This window comes from Boleophthalmus pectinirostris, unplaced genomic scaffold (assembly GCF_026225935.1).
Source record: "Boleophthalmus pectinirostris isolate CB_2022bp ecotype Guang Dong unplaced genomic scaffold, ASM2622593v1 HiC_scaffold_7, whole genome shotgun sequence".
Taxonomy (NCBI): Eukaryota; Metazoa; Chordata; class Actinopteri; order Gobiiformes; family Gobiidae; genus Boleophthalmus; species Boleophthalmus pectinirostris.
Window position 1 is genome coordinate 8,922,629 of NW_026571473.1, and position 13,913 is coordinate 8,936,541.

The 13,913-nt window shown below is 37.6% G+C and overlaps 1 protein-coding gene across 2 annotated transcripts in view; it reads left to right on the forward strand.

The window, feature by feature from the left end:
• pde4ba (phosphodiesterase 4B, cAMP-specific a) overlaps positions 1-13,913 on the forward strand; it is a 371,390-nt gene that overhangs the window by 147,820 nt on the left and 209,657 nt on the right. The window contains exon 1 of one of the 2 annotated variants that reach the window (XM_055164842.1): positions 9,978-10,134. The exons of the other annotated variant lie outside the window; for it this stretch is intronic. Coding sequence (XP_055020817.1) covers positions 10,034-10,134 — 101 coding nt within the window. The 5' untranslated portion in view covers positions 9,978-10,033. Of the gene's footprint in view, positions 1-9,977; positions 10,135-13,913 lie in introns of those variants that run through there. 2 annotated transcript variants of the gene reach the window in all.

The following is a 13,913-nucleotide window of genomic DNA, read 5'->3' on the forward strand; positions in this document are numbered from 1 at the left end:
TTTCACAACCATGACATTTTCAATTTCCATGACTTTTCCAGGATTTCCATGACTGTGGGAACCCTGTGCTTTATGCTGAAATGTTTTACAGTATGACATTAAATCTATCTGAATCTATCTCCATGGAGACAAGCAGGTAACATTACAGGGGTGTGCAAAAATATTGAATATCGCTATATCGTATACTTTAATGTGATGATACAGTATCGATATTGTGGGATGCTGTATTGATATATCGCTAAGAGTATTTTTTGGTAAATTATTTTGTTACAGCCACAGTTTTGTTGCTTGTTCAGATGAAGAAAACTCGTTTATGCGACACATTTGACATTTTCACTGTTTTCCTGATTAAAATTTGTGTTTTTTTTTTTCATATTCACTTTGCACAGGACGTGGTTTAACAAAGACTTTTAGTATCACAACCATCATTTTGCCTTTATTTTTACTGAACCGTATTGAATCCATTTGAAATATATCGTACTGAATCGTATCAAATCGTAACCGTACTGTATTGAGATATGTATTGTATCGTGGCCTGTGTATCGAGGTATGTATCGTATTGGCCAATTCTGAATGATATCCAGCCCTAGTTACAGGTCAGTTCTGTGGAGAGGTGCAAGAATGCAAGTTTCTGAATGTATTTTTTAGCAGTAAAACTATAATCTATGCAATTAGATTCATTTAATGCCGTACTGTGGAACAATAACATCATTGAAACAAACAGCTGGCACCTAAAAAGAGTTTTGTCTTTGATTCACAACGTTACTGATAACCAAATAAAAAGAAATATAAACTTATAACTTTTACATTTGACCAAACTAATGCAAACTTTGAATGCGGAGAGAGTGAAGAGCACCGTCGCGTTATGTGATATTTTAACGTACGTGATCTCAGATTTCTCTCTTACACTTTTCCCTTTTGGCGTCAGAGTTCCAAAGATTTCTTGTCTGGTCTTGACAGCAGCACCTCAGGCTGTCACTCAGCAGAGGTTTACAGTAAGTGCACAAATGAGCTGTTCAGTAGTTCACCGCGTTGGCTTCAGGCAGTGTTTCTGATACACTTGAAGTGGACCTACAAGAATAATCACAATCAAATTAAAACTGTAATTGGAGTAGCCGCAATTAGAAAATCACAAAGGCTGTTATTATTATTATTATTATATGATATCACCATTTCATCCACAAACAACAAAAATCTTCTGCCTTATTCTGCATAAAAACTGTTACCCGTGCAGATCTGTACAAACATGTTGTGAAATGTCGTGTATTCGTCTGTCAGTTCAGATTACGGTTGTTTTGTCAACTCTTCTGGACACTTTTAGAATGTGAGTTTTGAACAACATCCTATAATTAAATTTAATCTCAATCATGACACTATTAGAAAGTCATAATAAATAATAAATCTGCACTTGGAGGTTTTGCTGTAAGAAAAGTATGTCATTATGTTAATAGCAAAACTACATGACTGTGATTACATGTTGTAGAGTACTGTACGCGGTTGATTCACGTGTACGAGCTGTTACGACTAGTTGGTTCAGTTTCAGCTCTTGATACTTTGCAGCTGATGTCGGTAATAATCCTTGGGGAATGCTAACAGAAGGCACTGCTCTGTTTGAGGTTTTGTTAGACTTTAATTTGTGCTTTATTTTAACACACAAAGAACTGACTTAGCTGGAACTACAACAGATGAGCTGATTTATGTTGTTTAACCCTTCCAGACCAACAGTATTTATATACGTTTATTGTATTTTCGAGTGGGATCCTTAGCATCCAAAGAATACAACAAGTCGCAAAAATACAAACAAGCAAAACTAAAACAATACAAAAACAAAACAACATATCTAATAGGGGTGTGCAAAAATATCGGAATATCTATATATTGTATCGTTTAATGTGATGATACAGTATCGATATATCACCAAGAGTATTTTTAGGTGTATTTTACTGAATTATTTTGTTACAGAGCTACAGTTTTGTTGCTTGTGGAGTGAAAGAAAACTCATTTATGCAACACATTTGACATTTTTACTGTTTTGAGGATTAAAATGTTTGTGTTTCACATGAACTTTGCACTTTTAGTATCACAGCCATGATTTAGCCTTTATTTTTTATTGAACCATATCGAATCAATTTGAAATATATCATATTGAATCGGAAAGTGCACTGTATCGAGATATGTATCGTATCGTGGCCTGTGTATCGAGGTATGTATCGTATCGGCAACTTCTTAGTGATACCCAGCCCTAATATCTAATAAACAGAAACACAAAGCGATAAGACAAAATCCAAAGACACAGACATTAAACATAAACATAGAGAACCGTCAATGTAACAACCAAACAGATGCCTCACTAAAAGCAGTCACATTGTGTTTTAAGATGATTGAATAAGTCTTTCTTAAAGATATGGAATGATGATGTGGAGCGCAGAGAGTTTTGGCAAATTGTTCCAGTCTGATGGTGCTTTAAATCTGAACGCTCTTCGTCCGATGACTCTGGAGGTCTTGGGTATTACAAAGGAAGGATGGTCTAATTGTCTAAGAGAGTATTGTGATGAAAATGGAACAAAGTATTGTCGAAGGTAAGATGGACAGAAAAGAGAAATGCATTTAAAGATGAACTGAAACCAGTGAAAGCGCAGTCTTGCATCAGGAAGTAACCAATCCAGAGTTTCAGAATAGGCGAGTGTCAGCTGACGTCATTGTTATTAAAAGCCCGCGTTGCATGCTGGGAAATATTTTGGTCGGAGGCAAGAAACACGGTAGCGGTCAAACACAGTGCGTAACCTCACGTATTTCTCCCCGATAATGGTAAATTCCTGCTGCATTATCGGATGCACAAATAGAAGCACGGAAGAAGGAAAATGTGTTTTTCGTATTCTGAGTGAAAAGAACCACTAACGGTGAATTAAACGGCTTTCAAACATTCGCAGAGCAAACGTAGAAGATCCTAACAAACCGTGGACTCCAACAAGTTCAACAACACATCGAGACTCTTGTAGACTTTCATCTTTTCTGCTGTGAATGGCCCAGGAGCTTCCAACAAGTCATTATGGATATCGCCGAAGTGAATATTTGTCCAGGTAGTTGGCGAATCTGACCAGAAATTTGGTTTGGTCCACCTTTTGTCGGGGTTGAAAAGGGTGATTTGGCTCCATTGATGCTTATGGCCAATTTCTGGTCAAATGGTCTTGGGTCCTCTGCCGTTAGGTGGATAAATAACCCGGATCAATACACTTTACGTGCTTTCTCGCTCCGTCCGTCATGTTGAATTAGTGTTTCTTGCCGCCGACCAAAATAATTCCCAACATGCAACGCGCGCTTTTGTCAACAGTGAAACTCGCCTATACACTGATGAGTGAGATATGGACATTGCAAAATGAATCTACAAAAACTATTGAAGGTAACATACAGATGTTGTAGGTGAGAGTCAGATGTATTTTGTTAGATATCAGCATAATCAATTATGGGTAAAGCTAGTTGCGTAATTATTCTTTTCCTTACTGGAAGGGTGAAACACTTAGCTGAACGGTATAGTTGACTTAAATTACAATTCACTTTTTTGATAACAGAGTCAAAGTGTGTTTTAAATGAAAGTTCCTTATCCAGCCAGACACCCAAGTATTTACAGGAGTCCACGCTTGCTAATTGATGATCCATCTGAACAGTTAATAATGAGGTTGTTACATGTATTTAGTTTCTGTCTGGTCCCAAACATCATACTACAGGATTTACTTTTATTTAATTGTAATTTGTTATGTTGATATCCTATACGATACCTAGGAATATGTTTTATATAATTGCGCATAACTTTTCAACCATAAAAGACAGAAACTTTTTTTTTCTCTCACAAAAAGTGGAGACATGTGGCTTTATGAGCTTATTTCCGGCATTATCCTACGTCAGACACACACTGCGATGACATTGGGAAAACAACTGTCTAATAGGAACTTTCACTGCGTTCGATTATCTTCCGACTCCCACTTGGACCTCGGATTTGACATCAGATCCAAGTTTGAAGCGTATTATTATGCTTCTCGTGTCGGTGCATTATGATTATGACTATTCCCTCATCTTATGAAAACGCTGCCACTTTAATTAATTTAATATTTCAAATTTGCGCTGCATTTTATGTTACGAATGTCAAGTATTTGTTCAATATTGGCCTCACTACAACACCGACTGCCACACCCATAGGCAGTGATAGGGATGCGGTAAAGTATTACAGGAATACGAGTAACTGAAGTTGTCATTTAAACCACCAAACTGTCCAAACACAATGAACACACTTCATATTTAAACGTCACAGTGGGCGTCGCCAGCTTGGATTCTGACTCGGAATCCTTGCTCGGTCAACTTTTTCCACCACCAAGGTCCAAGTCACGTCATCCCAGGAAAAGGGTCGTGTCACGCATGTCGCTAACTTCCTTGGAAAACCGATTCAGAAGGATAATTGAACACAGGGTTTGTTTTCTGCCAAACACATGCGCTCCGTCCATTTTGATTGGCCCAAACTTTGCCAAAGAGTGTAGTGAGTCAAAATGGTCAACTCCTCTGAGCGTCTGTGTTGGTAACAATTGAAAAAGCCACTCTAAGTGCAGTTATTTCTCCAATAAATGGCAAATTATACATCTTGATCTGCGTAATTGCGCATTCCTGGCTATTTTGATTTAAAAGGTTTATTTCAGTCAAAATGTAGAAACCCAAATGTAATAAACACCATGGAAATGCAGGAAGTGATGTGGCTCTGAGCCCTGGACCTGACACCAGCTGTTTCCATGACTGATTGCACTTTTTGGATATTTTTTGTTTACTTACAGACTTGATATTTTGCACTTTTGTAGGTAAGGCCCTAAATTAAGCAAGTTGTTTATACATGTTTGCTGTGTGTTTTGTATGAAAGAGTGTGAATTTTATCTTCTGTATTATTATTATTATTATTATTATTACTATTATCACTATTATTATTATTTTGTGTGTGTATGTCTGGTTCTATAGCTTTTATTACAGCCATATGACACAACTCCAGCAGCTGATTGTGAAACAACAGGTTGTACTGAAAAAAGGATGTATAACACTTCATTAGAGGGTAAAAAGGGGAGTTTTAATAACTAAATTAAGAAAAAAAAAAAATCCAGGCAAGGACAAATGCAAAATTGCTAAATGCATAAAACTGTGATTAGGTCTGGAAGGGTTGAACAAGTCTCTCACGCATCATTTTTATTGGAGAAAAAAAAAAAAAATGCAGATATTGATCACAAGCTTCTGTGGTTTTTGAGTTTCCAGACATTGACTGAAAGACTTTAAGCTAGGGCTGAATACTGTTGTTGTTGTGTCTTCTGAGTGAAGGTGGAAAAGCACAATATAAAAATGCGACTATTTACTACTTACTTGCCATTAGTGCTTAGAGAAGTTATGAGTAAACAGACATATGCATTATTATTTGGCTGTAAATACACACCCTACACACTGTGCCATGTTTAGGTCTCTTCTTTTGAATGAAGTCTGTACTAATGATTGCGGGGAAATGTTTTAATGCACGAAAGAACAGATGTATCCTTGATTTTATTTATTTATTTATTTGCCGTCCACGTAGTGCCATCTGTCTCCTGCCTGCTGTTGGACAAGTCCAGGTTTGAGCAAAAACAATGAGTTACAATCGGATTCACAACTAGCTGTTAGATTTACACATTTCACTGTTGGATCTTTATTAAAGGGCTCATATTACGCTGTTTTCTGATCTATGTTATTTAAATGGTTTCCTCCTCACAAACAGACCTGGAGTTGTGTTTTGTTTCATTCACATGTTTAACTCACAAATCCTGCATATTTACTCTGAGTTCTTCTCTCAAACAGAAATCCCTCTGTTCCACCTTGTGATGTCATGTGGTAATACAGGAGAGCTCCTCTGTATTTTTAAACTCCATACATTTTCATTAGAATCATTCATCCATCCATTTTCTTCTGCTTATCTGGGGCCAGGTTGTGGGGACAGCAGTCTAAGCAGGGACTCTCAGACTTCCTTCACCCCGGACACTTCCTCCAGCTCCTCCGGGGGGATCCCTAGCTGTTCCCAGGCCATCTAAGAGACTAGTTCCTCCAGCGTGTACTAGGTCTTTTCCGAGGCCTCCTCCCGGTGGGACATGCCTGGAACACCTCCAGAGGGAGGCGCCCAGGAGGCATCCGGAACAGATGCCCGAGCCACCTCAACTGGCTCCTCTCGACGTGGAGGAGCAGCGGCTCTACTCCAAGCTCCCCCCATGTGACTGAGCTCCTCACCCTGTCTCTAAGGGAGCGCCCAGCCACCCCGCAGAGGAAACTCATTTTGACCACTTGTATCCGTGATTTTGTCCTTTCCGTCATTACCCAAAGGTCATGAACATAGGTGGGTCAAGAGCTTTGGCTTTCAGCTCAGCTCCCTCTTCACCACAACAGTCCGATACAGCGACCGCATCACTGCCGATGCTGCACCAATCCACCAGTCAATCTCACGCTCCGTCCTCCCCTCACTTGTGAACAAGACTAGAATCATTTGGATGATTTTAGACTTGGAATTGTTGACCTAAAGCTTAAAAACTACCGCCTCATGACATCACAAGGTGGGAACTTTCTGAGCTTTAGAGATGTAAACAGAGTAATAATAATAAGGATTACTCAAACATTTGTGAATGAAACAAAACACACACATTTTAGGTATGTTTTTGAGGAGGTAATAACATTATAACATGGCTAAAAGCTCAGAAGAGTCAATTTTCTGCAATATCGGACTTTAAAAAATATGTGTTCTATAAGATAATAAGACGTAGTTACATCCTACATTTCCAACATTTGACCTATACTATAGAACATGCCATGCTCATGATTAGCTTCTGTTCTTGTCCAGTGTTCACACAGTCTGAACACATGGGCACTGGCTCACTGGCCCCCTGCGAGAGCGCCAGATGCCACCTTCTTCCCACACAGCCCAGTTAAGGTAGACCTGCCAACCACATCTCCCATTACCGCCTTAAATAAACTAGTGTTGTCACGATACTAACATTTCAAACTTTATTTTGATACTCAGGAATACTCAATACAGATTCTGATGATGACCATAATAGTAATAAAAGCACTCTTTCTTTAGACAATAGAATGTGATTTTCAACTTTAAATAATAGTACTTTGTCGACTTAATCCCTCAGTGGTTTTGGTAGGTTCCATAGTGGTCCATGGGTGTATACAAGTCTCTGTGCTCTTATTTCTGATACAGCTCAAGGTCATTTTAAAGACATTAAGGAAAGGTTCATTTCTGTCCTGCAAATGCGACTTTTTTAGTTTTAATACTAGTCTTTGTACTGATTAGTATTTTAATTTTTTTTAATTTTTTTGACAACTGCAACGTCAACCCACCTGTTCAGGACAAGTCATAATTTCTATCAACTTCATATAAATTTTTGTAGTGTTTATAGTCACTAATATAAAAATTTCAAGTTTTTTCAAGTTTTTTGATAGTGCGAAAGGCAACTAACTTGATTCATCAGCTGGTTTCACTTCATGGAAACCGTCTGACCTCACAGCATTAGGATTCGTTCGACGGTACACGGGTACTTTTTTTAATTAAACTAATCGCTGCTATTTGGTCGTGACGTATGTAATGCACCAAATCCCGTAGGAAGAAGGACAATAACGTTTTTCTCCTTGATAAAATTCACCAAACATTCTTTTTGTTCCAGCTTTAAATCCTCAGGAATCGTTGCCAAAACAGAATGTTTGTCTTCGTCTACATCCATCTCAACAGCTTTGTTTACTGTTGTGCTGTACCACAAAAAGGACCTAGACAGGCGCTTGAGTTTGACATCATGGCTTCACAGCTCACAGCTGATTGGCCAGTGCACGGTTTACAATTTCTGGGGTTCTTGCAAACCGTCTGGTGTATTTTGATTCCTGACCTAGTCGCTGGAGAGAAATGAAACTGAGCAGAGGCACTAGATGGCGCCAGCCTGACTAATAGGCAACTACAAGCTTCTTTGCAATCTCCATATTTCTTTATAATTTAATGTCCTTCAGCACAGAATAATAGTTTCTCTGTAGTCACATAGTTTTGAACATGAATAAATAAATAAAATCAATATCCACATATCACTGAAACCATCTCATCAGGTATTAATACAAAAAAATAGGATAAATTGAACCTTTTTGTTGTTTAAGAACACGTCGATATTTAAGATATTATTTTATTTTGAAAATTGCCGTATATTTTAATTGTTTTGTTTTTCTGGTCACTGTGGAATGAATGAATTATACATTAAATTTAGTTTTTTAATTTATATTTTGTCTCTTATATATACAGTAAGCTGACTTGCTGTTCATATGCTGCTTTCTTTCTTGGAATTATGTCATTGTAGGGTTTGGCATTATAATTACTTTTTACTTTCGTTCCATGTTTTGTTTTGTTTTGTTTTGTAGTGCTGCAAAATGACTGAATAAACTACTGCTACTGTGGTATCAAGAAGGGTATCAAGCGTTAGAAATGGAAATTCAGATTCATCACAACACTAGTGCTCATAGTATGCCTGGAAAAGCCTAGACTCAGCTCTGTAGCAGCAGCTGATTTGTATTAGAAATACAGAAACAAACTGCATCTTTGTGGATTTCCATGCAAGCTCATAGTACTTTTTGAAGGTTCAAGTTTAAGTATTCATTGGTATCTATAGTATTTTTAAGAACCCTAATCCTGACCTAGTTTGAACCAGTTTACTTGATCAGTTTAAGAGTTGAATTCAAAACATCTGACTCCAATCCATCTACTCCTCTCCACGTTTTATCTGTCACTCTTTACTCCTCGCTCGACCATGCCTGCACTACACACTCCCTCTCTTTCACTCACATGTAGGCTCACACTGGCCGACCATAGAGAAGGAAGTATACCCAGTCACTATACACGCTTGTAGACAGTGCACTGGGCTGTCCGAATCATGATATGAACGCCGTGTGGATGCCTCTCCTTGCTGCGTGATTGCATTTTTGGATACCTCTTTTGTTTACCTTTTGGCGATGGAGGCAGGCTGATTTTCGGAGTAACTTTTTCAAACTTTTTCCATGCATGTTAGTGGTGAATGAATGGTTGCTTTTGCTTCACTTTCAGTTCTGCGTTAACCTGCTTGACCCGTGCATTTGTTTTTAACTCCTGAGTGTGCTGCTTAATTAATTATAGGTCATGGGTACTACGTTTAGATAAGGGTGCGTTTGATTCGAGTAACTTTTTGCCAATCTCGTGACACATCTGTGCCATCATTGTGAATCATTATCTTGACCCATATTTTTTGGGTATGTTTGATTTATTGTCAGCGTTACGTTCAACTATACTACTGTTTGCGTGAGGGTGCATTTGATTATCATTTGTTTATAGATGATTCAGCTTTCTTTAGGCAAATTTGCATGGCCTATTTTTGATTTTTGTCTGCTATTTTTGGGTTTGTTTTGCCGTCCCGTGGGGCTTGTAATGCTGCTAAAGTTTGTGTAAGGGTGCGTTCGATAACAGCACGATATATCGCGATTGAATCAGAATTATCGCAATTATCAATTTTTAAAAACTAGTCTTTTCTTAAATTTTAATGGGAGTTTTTTTTACAATGTGCATTCGGAGCAAAATTCAACTTTTTAAACCACAAATTTAACTACAATATTATTAGAAACATCGCCATTTCTTCTTTTAAAATAGTGCAGACCTATTTATTTATAGCGTCGACTTTCTGTGCAAACTAATATAGCATGACCCATATTGTAATATAACTTATTTATTCCTCGTGGGTATGCTTGTTCTATGGCCTAGTCCAGCTGATGTTACGTTGAGACAATTCAAATTTAAGGCCGCGTTTGCTTCTAGACTATGAGTTATGAATGCTTTAACTTTCTATACTAAATTTGCATGAGGAACAGTTGAAATTTTCCTCCTCCTTTTCCCTCTTTGCGGCGTGTTGGTTTTGTTGTCTCGTGCGTGTGCTGGGTGCATGACGGTGCGTTTGTGTGATTGCGTTTTTGCGCATCGTCCGGGGCCATGTACCGGCGTTCACCTTGCGCCCGGGGAAGAGTGCACTTTGATTTTAGCGAGGAAGTCATCAGGAAGCTCCACGCCGCCAACCACGGGCATGTTAACAGGTTAGAACACAACTTTACCTCCCCGTGTATTTACAGACTTCATATTCACATGCTATTAGATAATGGGAAATGATACAGGCTCATATCCACTTTCACTTTTAATTAGGACTTGGTAGGTCTGTGACTATGGTATGGTATGCTTTTTATTTGTACAAGGAACGTGCACAACAATATATTAACCAAGAAAGACGTCATTGGTAAGATGCCGTTATAGCACGTTATTTAATTTACACCTGTAGTCCCTGAGCAGGATGGTGGAAATACTGAAAATACAGATTCAGTTTATATTAGGGATGTAACAATAACCGAAATTTTGTGATATCGTATCGTCAAAAGTCTCACAGTAATATCCTGGACCATCACAACATATCGAATCACAAGTTTATCTGCTTAAATTCATTGTTATGTTGCAGCAATAGCTAAAAAACAGAGGGAACTACATAGACCATGATCCTTTGCGGTGTTTCAGTCCAATCTACATGTTGAAATAATGGTGATTAAGCATTTTTAAATCTTAATTATTTGGATTATGATGAGATGAGAAAAAAGTAGCATATTCACATTTTTGTTGGCCTACATTAAATATTGCAATAAATATCGTACCGTGAGATGCATATCGTGAAAATATCGTATTGAGAGTATTAAATATCGTTACATTCCCAGTGTATAGGGGTGTAACGATATCCAAGTCTCATGATACAATATCATCACAGTATGAACCTCACGGTACGATATTTATTACGATATTGTGCAATATGGTGGAGAGGCTCACGATTAGGGATGTAACAATATCCGAATCTCTCTGTATGATATTTTCACGATATACATCTCATGGTACGATATTTATTGCGATATTTTGTGGACTGTGAATATGCTACTTTTTCCTCTTAAAATGCCTTGGCAAGACTTAATCTAAAGATCTAAGACTCAGAAGTGTTTAGAACTGTTATTTCTTCTTGTAGTCTGCACTGAAATGGAGCAAAGGATCATGGTCTATGTAGTTCCCTCAGTCTTTTTTTTAGCTATTGCTGCACCATAACTGTTAATTTAAGCAAAGAGACTTGTAATTCGATATATTGTGATGACCCATGATATTATTGTTAGAACTTTGATGATACAATATCATTATGATGACAGAAAAGTAGCATGTTCACAATTTTGTTCGCCTACATAAAATATTGCAATAAATATCATACCGTGAGATGCATATTGTGAAGAAATCGTTACATCCCTAATGTATATAGATAAATTGACCGCAGTAACAAAAGATATTACCTACTGTCACCAAAGCTGAGTCAGTATTTATTGTGTGTACATCTTCTTTGCAGTACTGACAGATTTTTGCTTATTTTTTGTCGATAAGATGTGATTTAAAGATGCAAGATGTGTCACACTATGGTATAAAATCTTCATGGAGACCAAACCACTTAGCCACACAAGTTCCAGGTCAGATCAGTGGAGAGGCAACCCCGCTCACAGTCAGAATGCCTGTTTTTCTAGGGTATTTTTGAGCTATAAAACTGCTTGTAATTTAATAAATGTAAGATAGAGCTGTTTAATGTCACACTGTGGAACATTCCAGGCAGAGCAATCACATATCCATAGAAACAAGCATGTGTTGAACCCCCAACCAAAACGTTGCACAATGCACCTTTAAACTGTAAAAGTTTGAATTACTCAATGCTATGACTCATTACAGACGTAAACTAAGTACTGAAGTCTTTCATTCTGCTGTTTATTTATTGCAGCTCATAATTTTTTATTGTTTTTATGGTTTAAATCTGCTCGTGGGTTTTTGTGTCAGTGGCATAAATTAGTTTCAGTATTATCCTTTATGTACTTCAGCAATATATCAGACTTCAGAATGTGTTATTATATTATGACAGGCCTAGGACTTGGTGGTATTAACATTTCTAAATCCTCAAGTGGTAAAATGTATTGATTAAGTAATATTCAGTCAATAAGATTTTTTTTTTTTTTTTTTTTAGCTACTCTACTCATATCTCAAAAGCAACACTATGTAACTTTCTGGAGGTTGCAAGTCACCTGCATGATTCCATAGAAATAGAAAGTTAAACCATTTTTTCCAAACTGTCTCCATGGAGAAAGGTTTTATGCCCAACTGTGGAATATTTTTTGCCTGATTCACTTCGTAGGAAACCGTCTGACCTCGCAGTGTTGGAATTTGTTCGCTCGATGGTAGACGGGTACTTTTTTTATTTAAACCAATCGCTGCTATTTGGTCATGACGCTTGTAATGTGCCGCTAACGGGGATAACTGGTATATTAAGCTTTTCCCAAATCCTGTGGGAAGAAGTGCAATAACGTCTTTTCCCTTGATAAAATTCACCAAACATTCTCTTTGTTCTGACTTTAAATCCTCAATCTCGGAAATCGTTGCCAACACAGATCGTTTGGCTCTTCGCTGATTGGCTGGTGCCCGAACTCACACTTCCAGGGTTCTTGCAAACTCGCTGGAGAGGAATGAAATTGAGCAGAGGCACTAGGTGGCACCAGCCCGGCTAGAATATTTTAGCCAAAGCAACTTCATTTCCATGAAAACAAGCAGGATAAGTCAGGTCTATGAAGATGCAAGCCTGCTCAGAGTAAGGACAAGGTTTTTCAAAGTTTTTCAGTGGACAAAACACAACTAAAATGAAAAGCAAAATGTTTCTTTCAGTCAGTTTTTTGCCTAAAAAGTTATGTGTCCAAACATTTTTCCTCAAGAGCTATATCTGAAAACACAGACGAAGCAAAGGGCTGATCGAGGGCCATACACTGGTGCTCATTACAGGGAATAATTGAAATATACTGGTATGCATTTTTATCAAGTTAGACTGAACCAGACATTTATTCAAGCTTACACCCTCAAAAGAACACACTAAATACTTAATACTGACTTTATCTAGGTCTTAAATAAGAACAAGTTCAATGAAATACATACATTTTAATATCTGACCAGTGTTCAGTCAGCAAGTATTAGATAAAAATGTGCATGTGACACAATATTATAAACAGAGTCAGGTATTACATAGTATATTATCATTCTTTACATTTGCATTACTTAAGTGCATGTTGAAGATAAGGTTATATGGGCCAGTTCATGTGGAAGCCTGAGGGCCACAGTTTGGACATGCCTGCTTTCAATATTCCTCTTTTGTTTATCTGATTGCACCAATGCAGAAACACAAAAACACAGTCATATGTAATTCCTAAGCAGTTACTCAGCAGTCTATACTAGAAGCTGCCGTCGCATTTCTTAACTTTCACCCTAATGATGAGTCATAACAGGTTTTATCATTGTCGGCATCATGAAAATGTGGTCAGCTTCAACGTTGACTTTTTCTACCAGCGACTTGTGTATTTGGGAAATGTTGCTTGGTTTATTTGAATTATTTACTATTCAAATAAGCAGGTGATAAAACTTTGCATTGTGTCTCATTGCATGATGCGACAGATACTGCGTTCATCCCCGCTGTGTTATGTCAGATGCCCTTCCTGCTTTCGCTATAATGCAAGCCTCTCGTGCGCATTTTGACTCTTAATCAGAGAATTGAATCTATAACCCTGCACATCCATCAATTCAATAGATATTATACAGCTCCTGACTTAATAAACTGTCTTTAGTTAAGCATCAGAATGTATATAATAGCTCAGATCTGTCTTTTTTGCTGTCTTTTTGATGAACACTGGGTTTTGTCATCCTTGAAGCACTCAAGTTTTTCTGAATTATAATAATGCAATAAATCTATCAACAATTCGGGTTATTCAAACACGTA